General features: G+C 45.2%; 2 protein-coding genes and 1 long non-coding RNA gene across 8 annotated transcripts in view; 1 reads left to right on the forward strand and 2 right to left on the reverse strand.

Annotated features, from left to right (window-relative positions):
- Nucleotides 1-12448, reverse strand: part of TMEM116 (transmembrane protein 116) — a 128859-nt gene extending 116411 nt beyond the window's left edge. For all 5 annotated transcript variants that reach the window (XM_028829918.2, XM_028829917.2, XM_077955224.1 and 2 more), the window contains exon 1: nucleotides 12285-12448. The gene's annotated coding sequence lies outside the window, so the exon portion shown is untranslated. The remainder of the gene's footprint in view (nucleotides 1-12284) is intronic.
- Nucleotides 12449-12693: 245 nt separating this feature from the next.
- Nucleotides 12694-16239, reverse strand: LOC144333087 (uncharacterized). The gene is made up of 2 exons (XR_013401443.1): nucleotides 16097-16239; nucleotides 12694-14346 (listed from the first exon to the last, which is right to left on the reverse strand). It is a non-coding gene; the product is annotated as an uncharacterized LOC144333087 (long non-coding RNA).
- Nucleotides 12723-23355, forward strand: ERP29 (endoplasmic reticulum protein 29). 2 transcript variants are annotated; one of them, NM_001195735.1, is made up of 3 exons: nucleotides 12749-12905; nucleotides 19992-20130; nucleotides 22392-22894. In NM_001195735.1, exons 1-3 carry the CDS (start codon nucleotides 12762-12764, stop codon nucleotides 22892-22894), a joined length of 786 nt encoding a protein of 261 aa, NP_001182664.1. In that variant the 5' UTR covers nucleotides 12749-12761. The 2 variants fall into 2 exon arrangements, with proteins under 2 accessions (XP_028684782.1, NP_001182664.1); XM_028828949.2 differs by lacking the exon at nucleotides 19992-20130 and having other exon boundaries at nucleotides 12723-12905; nucleotides 22392-23355.
- Nucleotides 23356-23755: the final 400 nt, after the last annotated feature.

The raw sequence follows: 23755 nt of genomic DNA on the forward strand, positions 1-23755 counted from the left end.
ATTAAATCACTTGCATGACTAGAGTAATTTAAATACATGACTAATTTATTCATATCAGGTTAAAATTACAGTCCAAAGCAAAACAAAAAACAGGCAGATGCAATGTCATGCACCTGTGGTCCTGGCTACTTGGGAGGTGGAGGCAGAAGGGTCTCTTGAGGCCAGGAGTTTGAGGCTGCAGTGTGCTATGACTGTTCCTGTGAACAGTCATTGCACTCCAACCTGGGCAGCACAGCAAAACACCATTTCTAAAACAAAATAAAACACAGCCAGGTGTGCTGGCCCACGCCTGTAATCCCAGCACTTTGGGAGGTCAAGTCGGGTGGATCACTTGAGGTTAGGAATTTGAGACCAGCCTGGCCAACATGGCAAAACCTTGTCTCTACTAAAAATACCAATATTACCCAGGCGGGGTGGCATGCACCTGTAATCCCAGCTACTCGGGAGGCTGAGGCATGAGAATCACTTGAATCCAGGAGGTGGAGGCTGCAGTAAGCCAAGATCATGACACTGCACTCCAGCCTGGATGATAGAGCGAGACTCCATCTCAAAATAATAAATAAATAAAAATAAAACAAAACAGAAACCAAACCAAACCAAACCAACAAAAAGATTATAGTCTATAGTGGAAGACCAGACATTGTTAAATAAAGGTTACGTTCTAATCACTTTGCTTAAATTGTTAGGTAAACAAATAAATAAAAATACCAGGAAATTTCTAGATCAGAAATCCCCAGCATAAAGTCTTAGGAAGTATTTTAAGGCCTCTACACACACGTCTTACCTCATAAAGGTGAGGAGACTACTGACAGTTTCACCAAGTGATAAGAAAATGCTTTGAGACAAAGGACCGTTGTTTCAGTCAAGAACAAATCTCATGTTGTTCAGAGAACAGCCATGCCAAATTAGTCTGCTGCTCTTGTCAGGACAATCAATGATGAATAACTTTTCTCTTTGGCATTCTCTTCTAAAACATCTATACCATCTACCAACATTTGGGGATTTACTTTCCAGTTTTTCTATCAAAATTAATCCCCTGCTTGCTGTATATTCAGTACTTTGTCCCTTTGAAGTATCTTTGGAAACAATCTTGCCATCTTCCTTTTCTAAAAAGGCTAACTTAAGCTCAAATGATGAAGTAGGTGATATTTACTTTGTTTTCCTTTATCTCTTTTTAGCAAAAAGCTCCTTGCATGCCTGCGGTCCCAATTACTCAGCAGGCTGAGGCAAGAGGATCTCTTGAGGTCAAGAGGTCCAGGCTACAGTGAGCTGTGTTTGCACCACTGCACTCACACTCCAGCCTGGGTGACAGAGTGAAACCCTGTGTTTATAACAACAACAACAAAAACAAAAACAAAACCAAAAAACAGCCGGGTGTGGTGGCTCACGTCTATTAATACCAATACTTTTGGAGGCCAAGACGGGCGGATCACAAGGTCAGGAGTTCAAGACCAGCCTGGCCAAGATGGTGAAACCCCATCTCTACTAAAAATACAAAAATTAGCTGGGTATGGTGGCGGGCGCCTGGAATCCCAGCTACTAGGGAGGCTGAGACAGAGAATTGCTTGAACTCGGAAGGTGGAAGTTGCAGTGAGCCAAGATCATGCCATTGCACTCCAGCCTGGATGACAGAACAAGAGTTCATCTCAAAAATAAATAAATAAATAAAAGCTCCTTAGCAAGTTCAAACCTATCCCAATTCTTAACTTATTGGGCTACTATATATTACATATCAATTGAAGTTAACACATATTCATAAAATTGCTATCATGAGCAAGTTACTCAAAGTCAAGAAAGACACTTGCCTTTGTAAAATATTTTTATTTAACCAAAAAGTTTTCTAAAAATAACATTTAAAGATTTCTAGGGCCAGGCATGGTGGAGCATGCCTATAATCCCACCACTTTGGGAGGCCGAGGTGGGTGGATCACCTGAGGACAGGAATTCAAGACCAGCCTGACTTAACATGGTGAAATCCCATCTCTACTAAATACAAATAATTAGCTGGGCATGGTGGCAGGTGCCTGTAATGCCAGCTAGCTACTCAGAAGGCTGAGGCAGGAGAATTGCTTGAACCCAGGAGGTGGAGGTTGCAGTGAGCCAAGATTGTACCATTGCACTCCAGCCTGGGCAACAAGAAGTGCTTTTGAGTTATATCTTAGTAACATTATTGCCAATAAAATGAAGTTTGGAACAAAAGCAAGGAAGGAAATGCCCAGTGCTAGAATTCATGGTGTAATGATTAATGGATATGTTTCTGTCTGACTAAAAAGGATAATACTCAGAATATAAAGTATAAAACAAACATTGTAAGAGGGAACTGAAGATAAAGATTGTAAGAGGGCACTTGACTACTCTAAATAAATCCACCACTCCTGGACTGAACAAATTACACTCCAGAATTTTGATAAAACTTGCCAGTTAACCTAATAAACCATTTGAGAAAAATTTGAGAGTTCATGTAAAAATGGGAAAGTTGCTAGAAACCTGGTGATAACTAAATTAAAGGCAAAAAGATGGTGAAATCTGCAAACCAAACCATACATCAAGGATCTTAGTATTGATCCCAAATAAGAATCTAGAATGAATTGTCCAAAAGATGTGTTTGCAAACAATTAGAAAAAAAAAAGTAACTGCTAAGTCGGCATGGGTTTACCTAAAAAAAAAAAAAAAAAAAAAAAAGGCTGGGTGCAGTGGGTCACACCTATAATCTCAACACTAGAGGTCAAGGCAGGAAGGATCACTTGAGACCAGGAGGTCAAGATCGGCCCAGACAACATAATAAAACCCCATCTCTACAAAAAATACAAAAATCAGTCAGGCATGGTGGCACATGCCTATAGTCCTAGCTACTATAAAGGCTGAGATAGGAGAACCGTTTGAGCCCAGGAGTTTGAGGCTGCAGTGAATCATGATTGCACCACTGCACTCCAGCCTGGGCAACAGAGGGAGAACCTGTCTCAAAATAATAATAATGCCAGACTAATCTGTTCTCTTTTTGGATAGAATTACTAGACATATATCTGAAATTCTAACAAAGCATTTGGTGAGACATTTCATGCAATAAAAATTAGAAAACAGGCCAGGTGCGGTGGCTCATGCCTGTAATCCCAGCACTTTGGGAGGCTGAGACAGGCAGATCATCTGATGTCAGGAGTTCAAGATCAGCCTGGCCAACATGGAGAAACCCCATCTTTACTAAAAATACAAAAATTAGCCAGGTGTGGTGGCACATGCCTGTAATCCCAGCTACCAGGGAGGCTGAGGCAGAAGAATTGCTTGGACCCGGGAGGTGGAGGTTGCAGCGAGCCGAGATAGCACCACCACGCCCCAGCTTGGATGACAGAGCAACTCCATCTAAAAAAAAAAAAAAAAAATTAGAAAATATAGGCTGGATGCAGTGACTCATGCTGTAATCACAGTTACTCAGGAGACTGAGGTGGAAGGGTCCCTTGAGCCCAGGAGTTTGAGGCTTTGGTGAGTTACGATCACACTACTGCACTTCAGCCTGGGTGACACGGTAAGATCTTGTTTCTACAAAAAATAAAGTAAAAAATTACCCAGGTATGGTGGCACATGCCTGTAGTCCTAGCAACTCGGGAGGCTGAGGTGGGAGGATAACTTGAGTTTGAGGTTACAAAGAGTTATGATCACACCACATAATGAGACCCTGTCTCTTAAAAAGAAAAAAGAAAAACAAAGTAGACAAAGTAGAAGCATAATTAAGGTCATTCACTGCACAAATAAACCTAAGTGAATGCTAAGTAATTGATCAATATTAACCTAGCAATGACTTCTATTGATATGAACCAGCATACTGACTTGGCACTGTTCTGTAAAACATTTTCATCAATGACTTGAAATAAAACATAGTGAGCATATTTATCAAATGAGTATTACGTATCTATTGTTGCATAACAATTTTCTACAAATTTGGTGGCTTAAAATACACATTTATTATCTCACAGCTTCTGTGGGTCAGAAGTCCATGGCATGGCTTAACTGGGTCCTCTACTTCAGGGTCCCTCAAAAGGCTATAATCAAGATATCGGCCACAGGTAGAGCCTCCCTCATTTGAAGGCTCAAATAGGGAAGAATCTGGCTCCAAGCTCATGTCATTGTTGTAATTCAGTTCTATGAGGGCTGTTAGACTGAGGGCCTCGGTTCCTAGCTGTTACCGAAAGGCTTCACTCAGTTCCTTGCCATATGGACTTCCGCAAGATCTTCTCCTAGAAAGATGGAAGGTACAATCTTATGTAAACAAATCACTGAAGCAAGATCCCATCACCTTTAGCATATTGTTTTGGTCATAGATCTTACTAAGGGATTATACAAGAACACGAACATCCAGAGGCAGGGATCACTGGAGGTCATCTTAAGAGTCTGCCTACCACTGTGTATTCCTCCAACACATCAAGCATTTTTCCACTTCAGATCATTTGCAACAGTTGTTTCCTCTGTCTTGAGTGCCCCTTCCTCCAGATAATCACAATGGGGTCCTTCTCATCCTTCAAGTATCAGCTCAAATATCATCTCTGAAATGTAACATTTATCAAATTTCCAAGTACCTTGGTTATATGTTTGTTGTCGGATTCCCCCAATAGACTATAACTTCCTTGAGGGCAGGTAACTTATCTGTTGCGTTCTAAATAAAATGCTATTTATAATAATACCTGTAGTTGTCGAGCTTTTGAAATGTGGCCAATCCAAGTTGAGACATGTTGTAAGTGTAAATATCCACTGAATTTCAAAGTATAAAAGAAAGGGTGTAAAATATCTCAATGACATATTTATATTGATTGTATGTTGCAAGGATATTTGGGATATTATCTAACTTTTTTTTTTTTTTTTTTGAGACAGAGTCTCGCTCTGTTGTCCAGGCTGGAGTGCAGTGGTGCAATCTCAGCTCACTGCAACCCCCACCTCCTGGGTTCAAGCAATTCTCCTGTGTCAGCCTCCTAAGTAGCTGGGACTACAGGCGCCAGCCACCATGCCTGGCTAATTTTTGCACTTTTAGTAGAGACACGGTTTTACCATGTTGGCCAGGCTGGTCTCAAACTCCTGATCTCAAGTGATCCACCTGCCTCGGCCTCCCAAAGTGCTGGGATTACAGGAATCAGCCACCGCGCCCGGCCTATTATCTAAATTATTACACAAGATTATTTTGGATATCTGGAGATACAGTATCTCCAGTACCTAAAACAGTGCTTAGAAGAGGCACTCAGTATTTGTTGAATATTTACTCAACAATGTACCAAACTTGTGAGGAATGACAGACTTAAGATCTAAAAAGATCTAAACACTTCAGAATGAGTTTTATTAAATAAAAGTTAATAGAAATAAATGTAAGTATACTGTACTTGGGTCTAAAAAACCAACAGGGCAGAGATTAAGATGAAGAATATAACAATTATCTTATTTTTAAAATCTTAAGTGCTACTATCCAATAGAAACATAACGTGTGTCACATATGTAATCTTAAATTTTCTAAACGCAACATAAAAAAGCAAGAAAAAATAAGTGACTTTTTTTTTTTTTTTTTTTTTGAGACAGGGTCTCACTCTGTCACTCTTGTTTAATTATAATGGTACAATCATAGCTCACTGCAGTATCAAACTTCTGGGCCCAGAGATCCTCCCACTTCTACCTCCCAAGTAGCTAGGAATGCGTGCCTCCTATCATGCCTGGCTGATTTTTAAATTTGTTGTAGAGATGAGGTATTGCTGTGTTGACCAGGCTGGTCTCAAGTTATCCTCTAGCCTTGGCCTCCCAAAATGTTGGGATTACAGGCGTGAGCCACTGCGCCTGACTGAAATTAATTTTAATAATACATTTATTGGCTGGGTGGGGTGGCTCACACCTGTAGTCCCAGAACTTTGGGAGGCCAAGGTAAGCGAATCGCTTGAGCTCAGGAGTTCAAGACCAGACAACATGGTGAAACCCCATTTCTACAAAAAAATACAAAAATGAGCTGGGCTTGGTGGCATGCGCCTTCGGTCCCAGCTACTCAGGAGGTGGAGGCGGGAGGTTCGCTTGACCCCAGAGGTGGAGGATTGGGGTGAGGCAGAAGTTGCAGTGAGTCAAGATTGGGCCACTGCATGCCAACCTGGGTGACAGTGAGATCCTGTCTCAAAAAGTAATAACAACATATTTTATTTAACTGAAGTATCCCAATTATTATCACTGCAATGTGTAATCAATGTAAGGATGTCATTGAGATATTTTACATTTTTAATTTTGTACTTTGAAATTCAGTGGGTAGTTACACTTCCATGTCTCAACTTGGATTGGGTACATTTCAAAAGTTCAGTTGCTACATGTATTATTATAAATGCATTTCTATTTAGATAGCTTTTATAACTAGGTTATGGAGGCTGTTGCATTTGGATTTTATCCTGCAGAAGTGCCATTATAAATTCCTGAGCATTATAAAGGCTTTAGTGAGTACATACTTTATGCCAGGCACCACTCTCAATGCTTCATATGCATTAACTAATTTCATCTACTCACAATCCTATGAATTATTACTATCCTAATTTTACATGATAAAATTGTGAATATTAACACAATGGCAATATACAGTACTAAAAGATGAGACTGACAAGAGTTAGGTTATTTTTATTTACTTACTTATATCCCTCTTTGACTTAGATAATATTTCAGGTCATTTACAAAACTACATAAATAAGACAAAATAACATGAGTTGAAAGTGGGACAAAAGAAGGAACATTTCTGCTGATGTGACTTGATTCCTGAATGTTAAACTCTGAGTTTTTAAATGTTATTTTATTGCAAAAACAGTATTAACATAATAGAAATCCAAAGTAAAAAGTTTCCTGTAGTCCTATTATCTCGCTAAAACAATGATTTAATTCTTGCCTATATGCATATTCCATTTTTACAAATTTGCAGTAACTGCAGCTAGTATTTTACATTCTATTCTTTTTTCTCAGCATTATGCCATAATTTTTTCCTTTTATTAGTCTTATGTGCTTTCTCTCCACTCCCTCAGACTGTACCCAATGTTAAATCCTAGTGTATTTCTCTGTATTTTTTCTCTATGCTCAGCAATACACATTCAAATATATACACACATATATGGCAAGGGGTATTGCTGAGGCGGCAGGGTTTTTAAAAATGGGATCATATGTTTCTGTACACATTGCTTTTCACACTATTTCACAGATATCTTTCTGCTTTAATAGAAATAGTTATAATCCATTTTGATTGTTACATAATATTCCACATAAAATCATTTATCCAGCAATTCTTCTAATGATGGACATGCAGATTATTTTTGTTTTCTGCAAACAATGCAGCAATAAACATCCCAACACATATAATCTTCTGTGCTGATTTGTTGTTGTTGTTAGAGGCAAGGTCTCATTATGTTGCCCAGGCTGGTCTCAAACTCCTGGGCTCAAGGGTCCTCCCACCTCAGCCTCCTGAGTAGCTGGGACCACAGGCATGTGCCACCATGTCTAGCTAAAAGTTGTTTAAATTGCTTGTAGAGATGGGGTCTCCCTATGTTGCCCACGCTGGTATTGACCTCCTGGGTTCAAGCATCTTCTTGCCTCAGGCTCCTAAAGTGCTGGGATTACAGGTGTGAGGCACTGCATCTGGCCTTAATCTCATTTTTTCCATGAACTTTTTGAAGTCTGCTTGCATGTGGTTCAAGAAGGGAATGTAAAAAGAGCCAAAAGTATTTTGAGACACAGACATGGAATAGTTTCTCCTTCAGACAAAAAAAAAAAAATTTAGGCCTCACAGGAAAGGTAATAAGCAAAATCAAACTAAGCAAATTATATAGTGTGTTACAAGTTGAAAGTACTATGGAAAAAAATAATGAGGGGAAAGGAGATGGAAAGCAGGGCAGTCAGGTAGAAGCAATTTTTAAAAGATGCTCAGGATAGGTCTCAGTAGGAGGTTGAGGTTTCAGCAAAGACTTGAGGGAAGTCAAGTAGTCAGCCATGTGGATATCCTAAAAGAAAGCATTCCAGAGGGAGAAAATACAAAGGTCTTGAGGTAAGGGACATGCATTGTGTATACCAGGAATAGCAAAGAGGTCAGTGAAACTGGGGCCTCACTGGCTTAAGGACAGAAAAATGGGAATTTATATATTAATTGCCTTAGCCAATCATGCTATTTTTCTTTCTCTTCACTCCAGTTGCTATGCTGAGTCTTGTGGACATTCATGCAACATGCCCCCTCCTCTTCACCTCCATACAACACCCAGGGTAACTCTTGATTTTCCACATCAGTGTCAACTGTGGGATTTTATGACTTCCAAAATATGCCGGAACTATACTCAGTTTATTTTTGTAGATCATCATCAAGGTCCTGAGGCCAAAAATCTAATTATTATTATTATTATTGTTTTTTTTAGACGGAGTTTCACTCTTATTACCCAGGCTGGAGTGAAATGGTGCAATCTCGGCTCACTGCAACCTCCACCTCCCAGATTCAAGCAATTCTCCTGCCTCAGCCTCCTGAGTAGCTGTGATTACAGGTGCCCACCACTGCACCCGGCAAATTTTTATATTTTTAGTAAAGACAGGGTTTCACCATGTTGGCCAGTCTGGTCTCAAACTTCTGACCTCAGGTGATCCACCCGCCTTGGGCTCCCAAAGCGCTAGGATTACAGGTGTGAGCCACCGTGCCCAGCCCAAAAATCTAATTATATCTTAACACAACTGACTAGGACCAGAGTGCTATTCAAAGGAAGGATTGGGACAATTACTTTTGCAGTTTATAGCAAAAGTGCCAATTTTTCCTTTCCCTATCCAACCAATCCTCTTCCCTTACTTCTACAAAACCTACTTTTAGGCCAGGCATGGTGGCTCACGCCTGTAATCCCAGCACTTTGGGAGGCCGAGGCGGGTGGATCATTTGAGGTCAGGAGTTCAAGATGAGCCTGGCCAACATGGTGAAACCCCATCTCTACTAAAAATACAAAAAAAAAAAAAAATTAGCCAGGTGTGGTGGCAGACGTCTGTAATCCCAGATACTCAGGAGGCTGAGGTAGGAAAATCACTTGAACCCAGGAGGTAGAGGTTGCAATGAGCTGAGGTCAGGCCTCTGAACTCCAGCCTGAGTGACCAAGTGACTCTGTCTCGAAAAAAATTAAAAAATAAAAAATAAAAACCTACTTCTAAACTAACCATGACTAGATAGTCACTGTTGATCAATTCTACTAACTAGATATAACCAAAGTTACTTATACTGAGAAGTGAATAATTTTAAAAGTTTAAATGTTTTATAAAGAAATTTTAAAACTCTTAATAGCTCCATATAGACTACAGAACAGAAAATTCTTAGTTTGACTTCAAGATTCTCCCCTACCTGGGCTTAAAACTGTTTTACTATCTCCCGTTTTGAGAACTCCCTCCAACCAAGCCAGTCATTCTCCCAAAGCATCATGTTCATTCCCACATCTGCTCCTTTTCCACTTGTTCTCTAAAATGTTCTTTCTTCCAAGCCTTAACTCTATTTCCACCAATTACATAAAGCCTTGTTTCACCACCTCAGTTCATAGTTTTCCCCTCTTCTAACTTCTATCACTTGTCTTGTAGCTCATAGTGTTACGGGATCTTTGGGGTATCCATTTTCTGGCCAGAAACCTCTGTGGCCACAGTGCCTTTGCCCGAGTTCTTGTCCTGCATCCAGGAAGAATGAGGTATGTGGACAATGAAGGGTGAAAAAGACAAAGATGAGCTTTATTGAGCGTTACAGCGGCTCAGAGGAGACCTGCAGTGGGTAGTTCCTCTCTGTAGGCAGGTTGTCCATCGAGTATTCAGTTCTCAGTAGAGAGGAGGCCCTGGAGAGGGTGGCTCCTCTCTGCAACTGATCTTCCTGATGTCTGCAGCTCTCAGAAGAGGCCCTGGAGAGGGTGGCTCTTCTCTGCCCACAGGTTGTCTCTGCAGCTCTCAGCAGGCAGGGTAGGTCCTTTCTGCAACTGGTTGTTCCGTCATCTCCAACTATCAGCAGAGAGGGTAGCTTCTCTCTTAGGCTGGTTGACCCATAGGTCTCTGCCCTCTTGGTCCTCTGGCAGTCCTCTGCCCTGCTCTGGGTGAACCCAGGGCTTTTATGGACCTCAGAGGGAAGTACATGCCGATTGGTCCATGGGCAGCCATGGCAGGCCAAGAAGATGCACCACGAGTCCCTACTCCAGTCTGCAGGACTGGCAGCCTGGACCCCTGTCTTCAGGCCCTCCCTGACCTGAAGGTGGGGGTCTTACTGGGGACTCACCCTCTTCTACCCAGGAATCAATCTGCCTCCCGCTGCCATTCTTGGCCCCAAGCCTGCTCTGACATTGGAGCAGGGCATGAGAGTGGAGAGAGGCCAGGCGGTGGGAGCAGACACTCCTGAGCTTGCAGGGATTGCGGTAGGGTGTCTAGCTGGTCCCCCAAGGGTGCAGGCTGCAGAGATGCCCAGGTCCTACACCTGGGAGGGCAGCCACAATGGCACCAGGGGCTCCTGAGTCAACTCAGAAGGGGCAGGGTTCCCACAGGCTTCATGGAGTGTGCAGCCCTAGTCATACCTCCCTGCTGCAGCTGGCTGGATCAATAGGGCAAACTCAAATTTTTCTGAACTTCCCCAAACACACACACACACACACACGACTCTTTCAAAATTTATATATAATCAAACTGGTTGTCCATGATTGGATCCTGTTATCACTGATGACTATTTATACACATAAATTTTGGATACATACAATGGTTAATTATAGCAGTAAGTCCCTTACAATGCATTGTATATGTTCTCTTACCCTTACATGCATTTGTTAATCAAATCTTGTGAATTCTACCCTTTAAAAGTTTGTCAATTCCATCCACACTTCAGCCTTATTATGTCCTACTGTATGACCTTAACCTCTTCCAACTAGACTACTGCCATACCCCATTAATTGGCTTCAGTCCAATCTTCTCACTTTCAATCCATTCCCTTCATTCCTGAGTAATGTTTTTGTTTTGAGACAGAGTCTTGCTCTGTTGACCAGACTGGAGTGCAGTGACAGCAATGAGGGCTGACTGCAGCCTCGACCTCTCAGGTCCAAGTGATCCTGCTGCCTCAGCCTCCCAAGTACCTGGGACCACAGGTACACACTAACACACATGGCTAATTTTTCTACTTATCGTAGAGACGAGGTTTCATTACATTGCCCAGGCTGACCTGAGTGCTGTGTCTACACACAAATCTAACCTTATTCTCCTGGTTAAAACTTCTGGTGACTCCAAACTCTTTAGCGTGGTGAGACCTTTTCAAATCCGCCCCATGGAAGCTCAGTAATAACCAACCAAAATAAAAAAGAGTGGCAGCAGCTGCTGCCCCAGTTCGCCTTTACACAGACTGATCTCAACCAGTTCCCCAATATGCCTGTGCATAATTTTCCCATTGCTAGAAATGCCCTGTTTCTCTTTGCCTCATGCACACCCCGTCTTATTTCAAGGTCCAGCTCAAAAGTCACCTCCTGTCTACAACTTCCTCTGATGCTCCTGAGCAGGGCTGGCTGAATCCCTGCCTCTTTACAATAAGCAAATACAGTCTTTTTTAAATTTCTTTTCTTTTTTTTCTGAGACCTTGTCTCGCTCTGTCACCTAGGCTGAAGTGCAATGGTGCAATCTCGGCTCACTCGAACCTCCGCCCCTTGGGTTCATGCAATTCTCCTGCCTCAGCCTCCTGAGTAGCTGGGATTACAGGCACGTGCCACCACACTCGCCTGATTTTTGTATTTTTAGTACAGACGGTGTTTCACCATGTTGGCCAGGCTGGTCTCGAACTCCTGACCTCTGGCAATCCACCTGCCTCGGCCTCCCAAAGTGCTGGGATTACAGGCGTGAGTCAACGCGTCCAGCCAGAAATAATATTTTACAGCAATTACACTGCACTGCTTAGATGATTATTCCTATGCCGCCTCCTCCCCCAACAAGGTGCGTGCCTTCAACACAGAACTGTCTTGTTTCTGTCTATTCCGTAGCCTCGCAGGCAAAGCCAGCGTCTGGCACAAGCCAAGGACCGAGTGACTACCTGTGGAACACAATTACTAGAATTGCGTCTGGGGTTCCTGGAGGGTGGGCCTTGGCTGGGCGGATCCCAGGAGCCTGGCGTCTCCCAGGGGAGGTGCTCACCTCAGGGCGGGTCTAAGACGGCCCTGCCTGCCACACTAACCGCCAAGCCTGGCCAAGAAGCTCAGGGAAGCCGCGTAGCCACTGCCCGCTTGGGTCAGGGCGGTGACGGAGCCTGACTGATAATAACAGCTGAACTTGACTGACACACTGACCTAGGGTTGGAGCGGGTCCCAACCAACTGCCTGACGGCCCAAAGTTAGTAAGAAGGGATGGCAGGCCTTGTCATCTTCGAAGGAGAGGAAGGGCCGCAAAGGAATTGCCGTAGCGTTCCTACGCGCGCTTCGCGCCTCTTCTCACGCGGAGCAGGAAAGGAAGTGGGCGAACCCGCCGGAAGACTCGCCGAGTGCGCGCGCGCAGCAGCCCATTTTCCCGCCCCCAACGTGGCCCGCCCTTTTACCCAGGCCTTACGCGAGCTTCGCCGAGTACGCGTGCGCGGCAGCTTTCTCCCCACCCCACCCCCCACCCCCGCCCCTCACGTGGCCCCACCCTCTCACCCTAGACAGACGGGAGCCTCCTGGGGTGTCCACGTGAGCGCGCGTGAGCCCGCCCCCCCCCCCAGTCACGTGATCGCTGACTCCCGGCGTTCTCCACTACGGCTTACCTACCTCCCTGGCCCGGAACCCGGCGATATGGCTGCAGCTGTGTCCCGCGCCGCGTCTCTCTCCCCGCTGCTTCCCCTTCTCCTGGGCTTCCTGCTCCTCTCCGCTCCGCATGGCGGCAGCGGCCTGCACACTAAGGGCGCCCTTCCCCTGGATACGGTCACTTTCTACAAGGTAACAGGGGCGTGGGACGTCGCGCGCAGGTGCTGTCGGGCCGCCTGGAAGAGCGCGCGCTAGTGGATGGACGCTGGACACCGGGAGCTGACGGGAGGTGGTCTGTAGCAATGGTCCCAGGGCTTCCCGGAGTCCTACAGGCCTAGTGGACTCTGAGCCGGGGGAATGTTATGACCACCGGGCATGCACGCTTCAGGGCCCCGGCGCACCCGTGCTTTTGCAGCATTTATACTTGCATCCTCCCTTGCAAAGATGCCGAGGGAACTGTGTTCCCCTTCCCTTCACCTAGGGGGAGAGGGTGGTGCCTGGAGAGATCCAACCCTCGAATCCCAAGTGCGAGAACCGGAGGGCGGTGCGAGGCCGACGCCACTGGGCTCCCGGCTGTGGTAGCGGGGAGGGATTGGCGGGGAGAAATGCAGGCGCGTTAGCCTGCATGTTCGCGCCCCTCTTCCCCAGGCATGGATTGCAGCCTGCTTTGCATATGCAAACAATGATCAGATATCATACATCTTGAATAGTGCAAGCTTGAAGAATAAGCTTCAGTTCAGCCACCCTGAAAAGCAGGGGCCCCCAACCACCAGGCCTGTCGGTGGCCTGTTAGAAACCGGGCCGCACAGCAGGAGGTGAGCGGCGGGTGACCGAGCATTACATCCTGAGCTCCACCTCCTGTCACATCAGCTGCGGCATTAGATTCTCATAGGAGCACGACCTTTATTGTGAACTGGGGGATCCAGGTTGTGTGCTTCTTATGAGAATCTAATGCCTGATGATCTGAGGTGAAACAGGTTCATGTCGAAACCACCCAACCCCCCACCCCCGTGGAAAAATTGTCTTCCATGAAACCAGTCCTTGGTGCCAAAAAGGTTGGGGATAGCTGTTGTAGAAAACATCTTGGGTTTGGCAACAAAATGAATAAAATTGGGTCAAGGCATGGAAGAATTTGCCACTACCTCTGCCCCTCCCCCTTCCATTTTTGCAGAATTAGGGATCCTGGCCTGGGTAAATGGACGGTTGGAAATGGTGGCAGAATGCAATACCGCAGTCCCAGTCCCCTCCTCTTGCACCTGTCTTCACCCACGAGCAGCTTTTAACTTCCTCTAGGAGATGGGCAAGCTTAGTGTTGCGAGAGAGCCAGTCATTTCATTTTCGAGTTTTGTACTCATTGTGGGGAAGTGAAACCAAGAAGTAGTTTTCTCCAGTGGTTGAAGTCTTCCCTGTTTTCAAGCATTCCCTGTCATGGACTTGGCACTTGTAGCTCATTCAAGGCAAAGTTTCAAGAATTTAAAAGTGTAGGCCGGGCATAGTGGCTCATGCCTGTAATCCCAGCACTTTGGGAGGCTGAGGTGGGTGGATTTCCTGAGGTCAGGCGAGACCAGCCTAACAAGATGAAACCCTGTCCGTACTAAAAATACAAAAATTAGCTGGGCGTCGTGGCAGGCACCTATAGTCCCAGCTCCTTGGGAGGCTGAGACAGGACAATTGCTTCAACCCGGGAGGCAGAGGTTGCAGTAAGCCAAGATTGCACCACTGCACTCCAGCCTGGGCGACAGAGCGAGACTCCATCTCAAAAAAAAAAAAAAAAAAAGTGTGGGCCGGGTGTGGTGGCTCATGCCTGTAATCCTGGCACTTTGGGAGGTGGCGGTGGGTGGATCACCTGAGGTCAGGAGGTGGAGACCAGCCTGGTCAACATGGTGAAACCCTGTCTCTACTAAAAATACAAAGATTAGCTGGGCGTGGTGGTGGGCGCCTGTAATCCCAGCTACTGGGGAGGCTGAGGCAGGAGAATTGCTTGAACCCCGGAGGCGGAGGTTGCAGTAACCTGTGATCATGCCATTGCACTGCAACAAGAGCAAAACTCTGTCTCAAAAAAAAAAAAAAAAAAAAGGTGTAGGTATGGCTGGTTGGTTGTCAGGCACACACAGACACACCCTACAGCACCCTATGATTTGGGGGCCTTTATTGGCAAAGTGACACCCCTACCCTACCCTGCTCCATGGGAGTGAGATAATATCACAGAACAAGTGTAACCCAAAGGGAAACTTTGCACCATAAAGCTAACAGTGTTTTCTACTATTATCACCCTAATCTAGGTCAACATTACAATAGCCTCTTCTCTGGTCTCCCTGCTTCCACTCTTGAGTCTCCACACAGTAGCCTAAGTCCTACATGACCTGATTCCTGGCTTCCCGTTCATCTCCCAACCATTCTCCTCCTGTCTTTTGAATATTCCTTGCTCTTTACTGCCTTAGGATGTGTTGCACTAGTTGTTCCTTGTGACTGGAATATTCTCTACCCAAACTTTGAAAGGCTAGTTGGTTACTTCTCATCATTCAGACTTAGGTTAAGTGTTTCCTTCTTAGAATTCCTCCTTGATTTATCTTCCCCCAGTCTAAAGTGCCAGTCACGTTAATCTGTTTTATTTCTCCATACAGCACTCATCACTGATTTTTTTAAAATCCATTTTGCTATCTTTCTCTCTCCCTGGAATATTATGTGCTCATGAAGAAGCTCCGTGTCTGTTTTGTTCCTGATCATCTGCACTGCGTAGCAGATTACCTGTCTCATAGAAGGTGCACAATAACTAATTTGTTGCATGAATGAACAAAACGTTTTCTCCAGTCTCTTTTCAGATCTTCTCTTCATCACCATTGAACCAAAGGGAAATGTACTAGTGTTGTGTCTGGCAGCCTTGTTCCACGCTTTGCCTTTTGGTGATTTCCAGTATCTTTTTTTGTTGTTGTTGTTTCTTTCCCTTCACCATCACTAGAATGTTAGCTTCATGATCTAAGAGATCCCATTTTGTTCCCTGCTGTGTTCACTTAGTATGGGGCCTGGCACATGATAGATCCTTAGTAACTTTTTATTCAGTGAACGAATGAATGAATGAATAATGAACTTATCTATACTTTAAAGAAGTGAGTTGCCTAATTATAGGTAATGGTAGAGCTGATTCCTACCAGCCCATTGGACACCAAGGGCTGGTAGGAAGTAGATGAGGAAAATAGATTTCTAAAGCTATCATTAAGAGATAACAGGCCGGGTGCGGTGGCTCAAGCCTGTAATCCCAGCACTTTGGGAGGCCGAGACGGGCGAATCACGAGGTCAGGAGATCGAGACCATCCTGGCTAACACGGTGAAACCCCGTCTCTACTAAAAAATACAAAAAACTAGCCGGGCGAGGTGGCGGGCACCTGTAGTCCCAGCTACTCGGGAGGCTGAGGCAGGAGGATGGCGTAAACCCGGGAGGCGGAGCTTGCAGTGAGCCGAGATCCGGCCACTGCACTCCAGCCTGTGCGACAGAGCATGACTCCGTCTCAAAAAAAAAAAAAAAAAAGAGAGATAACAGACCACTTCGGGAGGCCAAGGCGAGTGGATCACGAGGTCAGGAGATCGAGACCATCCTAGCTAACACGGTGAAACCCTGTCTCTACTAAAAATACAAAAAAATTAGCTGGGTGTGGTGGCAGGCGCCTCTAGTCCCAGCTACTTGGGAGGCTGAGGCAGGAGAATGGCATGAATACGGGAGACGGAGCTTGCAGGGAGCTGAGATGGCGCCACTGCACTTCAACCTGGGTGACAGAGTGAGACTCTGCCTCAAAAAAATAAATAAATACATACATAACAGACTAAGATAACAAGAGAAAATTCTTTATGCGAATGTTTGCCATTCAAAACCATTCTGCCTTACCCTTGTAACTAAGAATGGTGGAAGTAAAAGGTGGAGATCTCTGAATTATATTTTAATGTTAGACCACCGTATAATTATTAATATTATTCCATAATACAAATGCAGGCCCTTGAAAGTAGGTATCCCGTGTTGTGCTTTTTAAACAAGTGCTTCTCCCCTTCCCCAACATGTAGCATCTGCTACAAAGCCTGTCAGAGTATTGTTCATTCATCAGATATTTTCAGAACATCTGCCACATTCTAGGCACTGTTGGGCACTAGGGATACAGCAGAAAACAGGTCAGACAAGGTCCTTATTCTCATAAATGTATATTCTAGTGGAGAGGATGGAAAACAAGCAAATAAGGATTTCAGAGAGTGAGTAATGCACTGAAGAAAATACAGCAGGGTAATGATACCAGGGTATGATGAAAATGCAGCCATATTAGACAGTCTGATTGGAGGAGTCCCCAGTAGCAGGGGACATTTGAACTGAGCCTTGAATGATAAAGAGATAACCATGAAAAGAACTGGGGAAAGGACATTCCAGCCAGCAGAGAGCAAATGAAAAAGCTCTGAGTGGGAGTAAGTTTCATGTGCTGAACTGAAATAAGGCCAGCTGGGCCAGAGGGATGTGAACTCATTTGTATTTTAAGTCTTTCCTGCTTTTAGGCCTCCAGAGCTCAGGCTTTTTGGCATTTAAAGATGACCTGTTCTGGTGTCTTTTCCTCCCTCCTTTGTGTCCCTAAACAGTGTTAAATATTTTTAAAAACCAAGAGGACATCAGTACACGGTAAAGGACAAAGACTAACAAGAACATTGTATCTTTTTTTTTTTTTTTTTTTTGCGATGGAGTTTCGCTCTTGTCACCCAAGCTGGAGTGCAATGGCACGATCTCGGCTCACTGCAACCTCCACCTCCCGGGTTTAAGCAATTCTCCTGCCTCAGCCTCCCGAGTAGCTGGCATTACAGGTGCCCGCCACCATGCTCAGCTAATTTTTGTGTTTTTAGTAGAGACGGGGTTTCGCCACGTTGGCCGGGCTGGTCTCCACCTCCTGACCTTAAGTGATCCACCAGCCTCAGCCTCCCAAAGTGCTGGGATTACAGAAGTGAACCACTGCGCCCAGCCCAGAACATTGTATCTTTGCCTTCAGCCAGAATTATGTCAGCTTGACATAATTTTTTTTTCTTTTGGGAGAGAGAGACAGAGATGGGGTCTCACTCTGTTAAACAGGTTGGATTGCAGTGGTGCAATCATAGCTCACTGTAACGTCTGACTCCTAGGCGCAAGTGATTTTCCACCTCAGCCTCCTGAGTAGTTTAGCTGGGAATACAGGTGTGTGCCACCGTGCCTGGCCAATTTTTTTTTTTTTTTTTAAGCCAGCTATGTTGTCCAGGCTGGTCTTGAACTTCTGGCCTCATGTGATCCTCCCACTTTAGGCCCGCAAAGTGTTGAGATTACAGGTGTGAGCCACCATGCTCAGCCGTGACATGATTATTTACAGTGATTGCTTGTGATGAAAAAACTCGATGATAGGGATCACTTGGATTAGGAAACAAAAAGTTGATGGAAGTGAGAAAGGCAGTGTTATGCTAAAGTGGCTGGTTAGATAAAACTTGTGCATTGGGAGAAACCATCAAAAGAAGTCCTTGGCTTCCTCAGTAAGTTAAATGTAGACTTAGGATATGACCTCCACAGTTCCACTTGTAGGTGTATACCCAAAAGAGTGGAATACAGGTTGCCAGGCACAGTGGCTCACGTCTGTAATCCCAGCACTTTGGGAGGCCGAGGCGGGTGGATCACGAGGTCAGGAGATTGAGACCATCCTGGCTAACATGATGAAACCCCGTCTCTACTAAAAATACAAAAAATTAGCTGGGCGTGGTGGTGGGCGCCTGTAGTCCCAACTACTCCGGAGGCTGAGGCAGGAGAATGGCCAGAACCAGGGAGGTGGAGCTTGCAGTGAGCCGAGATGGCGCCACGGCACTCCAGCCTGGGCGACAGAACAAGACTCTGTCTCAAAAAAAAAAAAAAAAAGAGTGGAATACAGGTGTTCAAACAAAACATGTTATGTGAATGTTCATAGCAGCACTATTGACAGTAGCCAAAAGGTGGAAACAACCCAAACATTCAGCTGATGAGCGAATAAATAAAATGTGGTCCCTCTGTACAATATAATATTTATTTGGCCATAAAAAGTAACAATGTACCAATACATGGTACAACATGGATAAACTGAAAACATGCTTGGCTGGGCGCGGTGGCTCATGCCTGTAATCCCAGCACTTTGGGAGGCCAAGGTGGGTGGATCACCTGATGTCGGGAGTTTGAGACCAGCCTGACCCACATGGAGAAGCCCCATCTCTACTAAAATTACAGAATTAGCCAGGCTTGGTGGCGCATGCCTATAATCCCAGCTACTTGGGAAGGCTGAGGCAGGAGAATCGCTTGAACCTGGGAGGCAGAGGTTGTGGTGAGCTGAGATCGCACCATTGCACTCCAGCCTGGGCAACAAGAGTGAAACTCCGTCTTAAAAAAAAAAAAAAAATGCTAAGTGAAAAAAGCCAGACACAAAAGGCCACATACTGTACATTTCCATCAGAATAGACAAATCTATAGAGACAGAAAATACATTAGTGGTTGCTGGGGCTGGGAGGAGGAAGACTGGGGAGTGACTGCATAATGAGTATGGGGTTTCCTTTTGGGATGATGAAAATGTTCTTGGCACTGGATAGTAGTGATGGTTGCACATTCTTAATGCACTGAATCACACAGAATGTACACTTTTAAATGGTTACAATGGCAAATATTATGTGAATTTTACTGCAATTAAATGTCTCGCCCCGACAGTTTAAAACCCAGAGATCTAGCCAGAGAGAAGTGTAGTCTAGGGAGAGCACATTGTCCCACGCCTGGCCTCTCACTAACTTAACTGCCCTGAAATTGCTGGGTTCAAACTCCAGCCTATCTAGCCAAAGCGTCCTCCATGATGCCAACTCCTTTGTAGGTGGTTTTGTTTATTTTTGTCAGATTTCTTGTTCAGGGTTTACTGAGAAAGGCCTCCTGGGATGATGAGTACGACAGGGGCTGATGTAGTGTGCAAAGGGTCTCCTTCACCTAACTGAAAGGAACCCTGCAGGAGAAGGCCTTATTATGTCTGCAGCCTTGTTTATTCTGGACAGGGTTGTGTATATCTTTGATTAGTGTGAACAGGTACTAATGGGGTGCCCTCCACATCGCTGGCACTCACTAAATTGTTAAATAAGTCAATGGATGAATGAATAAATATTAATTTGTGAGAGCTTGCCTCGCTTGTGGGCTTGTTTCCACTCTATTTCTTAAACAGGGGCCCCTTGGGAAGGGGAGTTAGCCCCAAAAGTCCCTGGAACACCCACTTGCTCAGCTCTATACGCCCTCAGGTCATTACCAAAAGCAAGTTCGTCTTGGTGAAGTTCGACACCCAGTACCCCTACGGTGAGAAGCAGGATGAGTTCAAGCGTCTTGCTGAAAACTCGGCTTCCAGCGATGATCTCTTGGTGGCAGAGGTGGGGATCTCAGGTATGGACAAGTCCAGGATGGCTGGGGAGGGCAGAGAGGGAGGAAGCTAGGAATCGTTTCCACTTGGAAGAGGAGTACCCAGCATCTTTCCTTCTGAGCCACCCTCAAGGAGTGTAAGTAAACAGGTTCATGGCCTCTAAAGGAATCTGGTGCCCATAGTAGGCTTAACCTGAGCAGATTCTGGGACCATGGAATCTCAGCTCAGCCGTGCAGGTGCCTGAAGGGAAGGGAACCCCTGACATTCCACCCCTCTCTGACATTAAACTGTGAGAACTTTGAGCTCTCCTTGCAGTGAACAGAATGAAGAGGGCAGAGGGGGTGCTATGTCCCCTAGTGGACTGCATAGTCAGTTCTTCTGTCTTCATTTCAGCTTCTGTACCAAAACTGTTTGGTTTTGGCTTTAGCTCAAATGCACTGATGCCACCACTAATCCAAGGGCACCTCCCAACCACAGTGACAGCTTCAGTAGTCGCCAGCATTTAGTGGTCGACAGGGTAAAGATCTGCGCCCCCCATTGCATTTTAAATCTTCACTTGAACTCTGCCTGAGAAGCAAGATGTATTATCTCCATGTTATACTTCAGGAAAAAAACCTGAAGCTCAAAGCTTAAAGGACTGTGGGCTATGGAGTGGCTCATCCAGAGCTCCACCTAAGTGTTTAGTCCCAGGCAGGGACTTACTTGTCTCACTTCCCTCCCAGCTTGGATGCCTCCATTCCGTAGTAAGCTGGGAACTTAGTAGAGAGTCTGGTCCTGGGTATACCGATAGAGATAGCTGGCACACCTCTCCAGGACAGTCAGTCAGATTTGACTCAACTTTAGGTAACTCCCTTGGTGCTTTTATTAGAAAAATAATAATAGTTAACATTTATCAGATGTTTACTGTCTGCCAGGCCACTGTGCTGAGTGTTTTACATGTGTTTCATCTTTGCAAGAGCTCTATGAAGGAAGTCCCATGTGGTACTATTACCTCCATTGTTTCAAATGAAGAAATGGATGCTTAGAGTAACTTGCTCAAGAATGTGGAATTGTTAAGTGGCAGAACTAGGTTTGGAACCCTAGGCATCCAATACTACCACTACTAGTAGTTGGTCTTAGCTGTTTCTTGGCAAAGTGTAAGAAACCAGTTGTCACAGCATCAGCCCTTGGGGCTGCTACTGCCCGTTAGGAAGGGTGTTTTGCAGATACTAACAGCAGCTACCACATATTAAGCATTTAACCTGGCCAAGTATCATGCACATATTCCCTCATCCGGTCCTCCCAACAGCCCCCATGTGGCAGGGACTGTGTTCCTTCCCTTCCACATGCTCCCCTTTCTCACCCAGCTCCAGCCAGACTGGCCTTTCAGGAGACTGAAAACTCCTGAGCTTAGTCCTGCCTCAGAGCTTTTGCACTTGCAGTCCTTTCTGCCTGAGACACTCTTCCCAGATCTTCATGTGGCTGGCTCCAGGACATTCAGGTCCTTTAGCTGATGTCACCTTCACAGGGAGGCCTTCCATGACCACCCGAAGTGGGCTTTCTTACCCAGTCACTTTGTCACATCATGCTGTTTTGTTTTCCCGATGCCACTCATCACCTATGTTTATGTGTTTGTTATGTCTCTTCTCTCCCTTAGAAGAATGAGCTTAATAGTCTTTTTTTCTTTTTTTTTTTTTTGAGACAAAGTCTCACTCTGTTGCCCAAGCTGGAGTGCAGTGATGCGATCTCAGATCACTGCAACCTCCACCTCCTGGGTTCAAGCGATTCTCCTGCCTCAGTCTCCCGAGTAGCTGGGACTACAGGCATGTGCCACCATGCCCTGCTATATTTTTTTTTTTTTGTATTTTTAGCAGAGATGGTGGTTTCACTATGTTGGCCAGGCTTGTCTTTAACTTCTGACCTCGTGATCTGCCCGCCTTGGCCTCCCAAAGTGCTGGGATTACAGGCATGAGCCACCGCATCCGGCCGAGCTTAATACTCTTAATCACAACTAGACCCTCAGCACCTAGAACAGCATCTGACACATAGTGGGCATATAATAAATATTCAGAAGAATCTCCATTTTTTCATCTAACAGTTCAGAGTTTAATTATTTGCCTAGTGCTACATGGCTAGGAAGTGGTAGAGGAGGAATTCAAACCCAGGTATGTATGGTTGCTCCTCACTTTGAACCATTACATGGCCAAGAAAATTCTTCTTCCCTTCAGTGCAGCTAGGTCCCATAGCAATTTTCTGCCCTGAGTTCCTCATGGTCTTGCTTTTTGTGTCTGGTTTCTGCTCACAGATTATGGTGACAAACTGAACATGGAACTGAGTGAGAAATACAAGCTGGACAAAGAGAGCTACCCAGTCTTCTACCTCTTCCGGGATGGGGACTTTGAGAACCCAGTCCCATACACTGGGGCAGTTAAGGTTGGAGCCATCCAGCGCTGGCTGAAGGGGCAAGGGGTCTACCTAGGTATGCCTGGTTGCCTGCCTGTATATGACGCTCTCGCCGGGGAGTTCATCAGGGCCTCTGGTGTGGAGGGCCGCCAGGCCCTCTTGAAGCGGGGGCAGGACAACCTCTCAAGTGTGAAGGAGACTGAGAAGAAGTGGGCCGAGCAATACCTGAAGATCATGGGGAAGATCTTAGACCAAGGGGAGGACTTCCCAGCATCAGAGATGACTCGGATTGCCAGGCTGATTGAGAAGAACAAGATGAGTGATGGGAAGAAGGAGGAGCTCCAGAAGAGCTTAAACATCCTGACTGCCTTCCAGAAGAAGGGGGCCGAGAAAGAGGAGCTTTAAAAGGCCGTCTGTGGTTTTCCAGGGTTTGGTGGGGATAGGGAGGGGAGAGTTAACCTGCTGGCTGTGAGTCCCTTGTGGAATATAAGGGGGTAGTGGGAAAAGTGGTACTAACCCACGATTCTGAGCCCTGAGTATGCCTGGACATTGATGCTGATGTGACCATGCTTGGGATGTCTCTAGCTGGTCTGGGGATAGCTGGAGCACTTACTCAGGTGGCTGGTGAAATGACCCCTCAGAAGGAATTAGTGCTATAGAGGAGAGAGGAGTATACGGCCCAGGTCTTTGACAGGTGTAATTCTCATTCAATTAAAGTTTCAGTGTTTTGGTTAAGTGGACCTGAAGCCATTCTGTTGTCTTTTCAAATTACACTTTGGTCTATGACCTGCTTTCCTCTTTGAATCTAAGCTGGTATGGACTCCACTTTCCCAGCGTAATAAACTATCCTCGTAACACTGTGGAAACTGGCATACCTTTGTTATTTTCCAGTGATATTCAGACTGACATGGATTGACTGTTAATGGTCAAGTGTTTTGTCCATTTTCCAGTCCTTAAAACTCAGTAGCAGTATTGATGAATACATTGAACCAACATTGATGGACCATGGTGTGATTATTTTCCATGCTCTGTGAGGTACACATAGCAAATTATTAGTTTTACTGATATATTCTGTGACTTGGATTTACACAGCTAAATGATATAGTCCAGTCCAATCTGAAAATTAAAAAATATTTTCCATCTAAATCACTATCTGTCACTAAATAAATACTAACTTCTAGAAAGCAGACTAAAGAGCACTTGTGCCAACATTCACATCTTTTCTTCAGACTCAGAAGCAGTTATCTGCAATAGTGAGCTTCATGA

This window comes from Macaca mulatta, chromosome 11 (assembly GCF_049350105.2).
Source record: "Macaca mulatta isolate MMU2019108-1 chromosome 11, T2T-MMU8v2.0, whole genome shotgun sequence".
Lineage (NCBI taxonomy): Eukaryota > Metazoa > Chordata > Mammalia > Primates > Cercopithecidae > Macaca > Macaca mulatta.

Bases quoted from the DNA above. Each gene is read 5' to 3' on its own strand.
- ERP29 (NM_001195735.1), top strand. From the start codon at position 12,762: ATGGCTGCAGCTGTGTCCCGCGCCGCGTCTCTCTCCCCGCTGCTTCCC. The intron at 12,906-19,991 runs GTAACAGGGGCG...ATACGCCCTCAG, and splicing joins ATACGGTCACTTTCTACAAG to GTCATTACCAAAAGCAAGTT. The intron at 20,131-22,391 runs GTATGGACAAGT...TTCTGCTCACAG, and splicing joins GGCAGAGGTGGGGATCTCAG to ATTATGGTGACAAACTGAAC.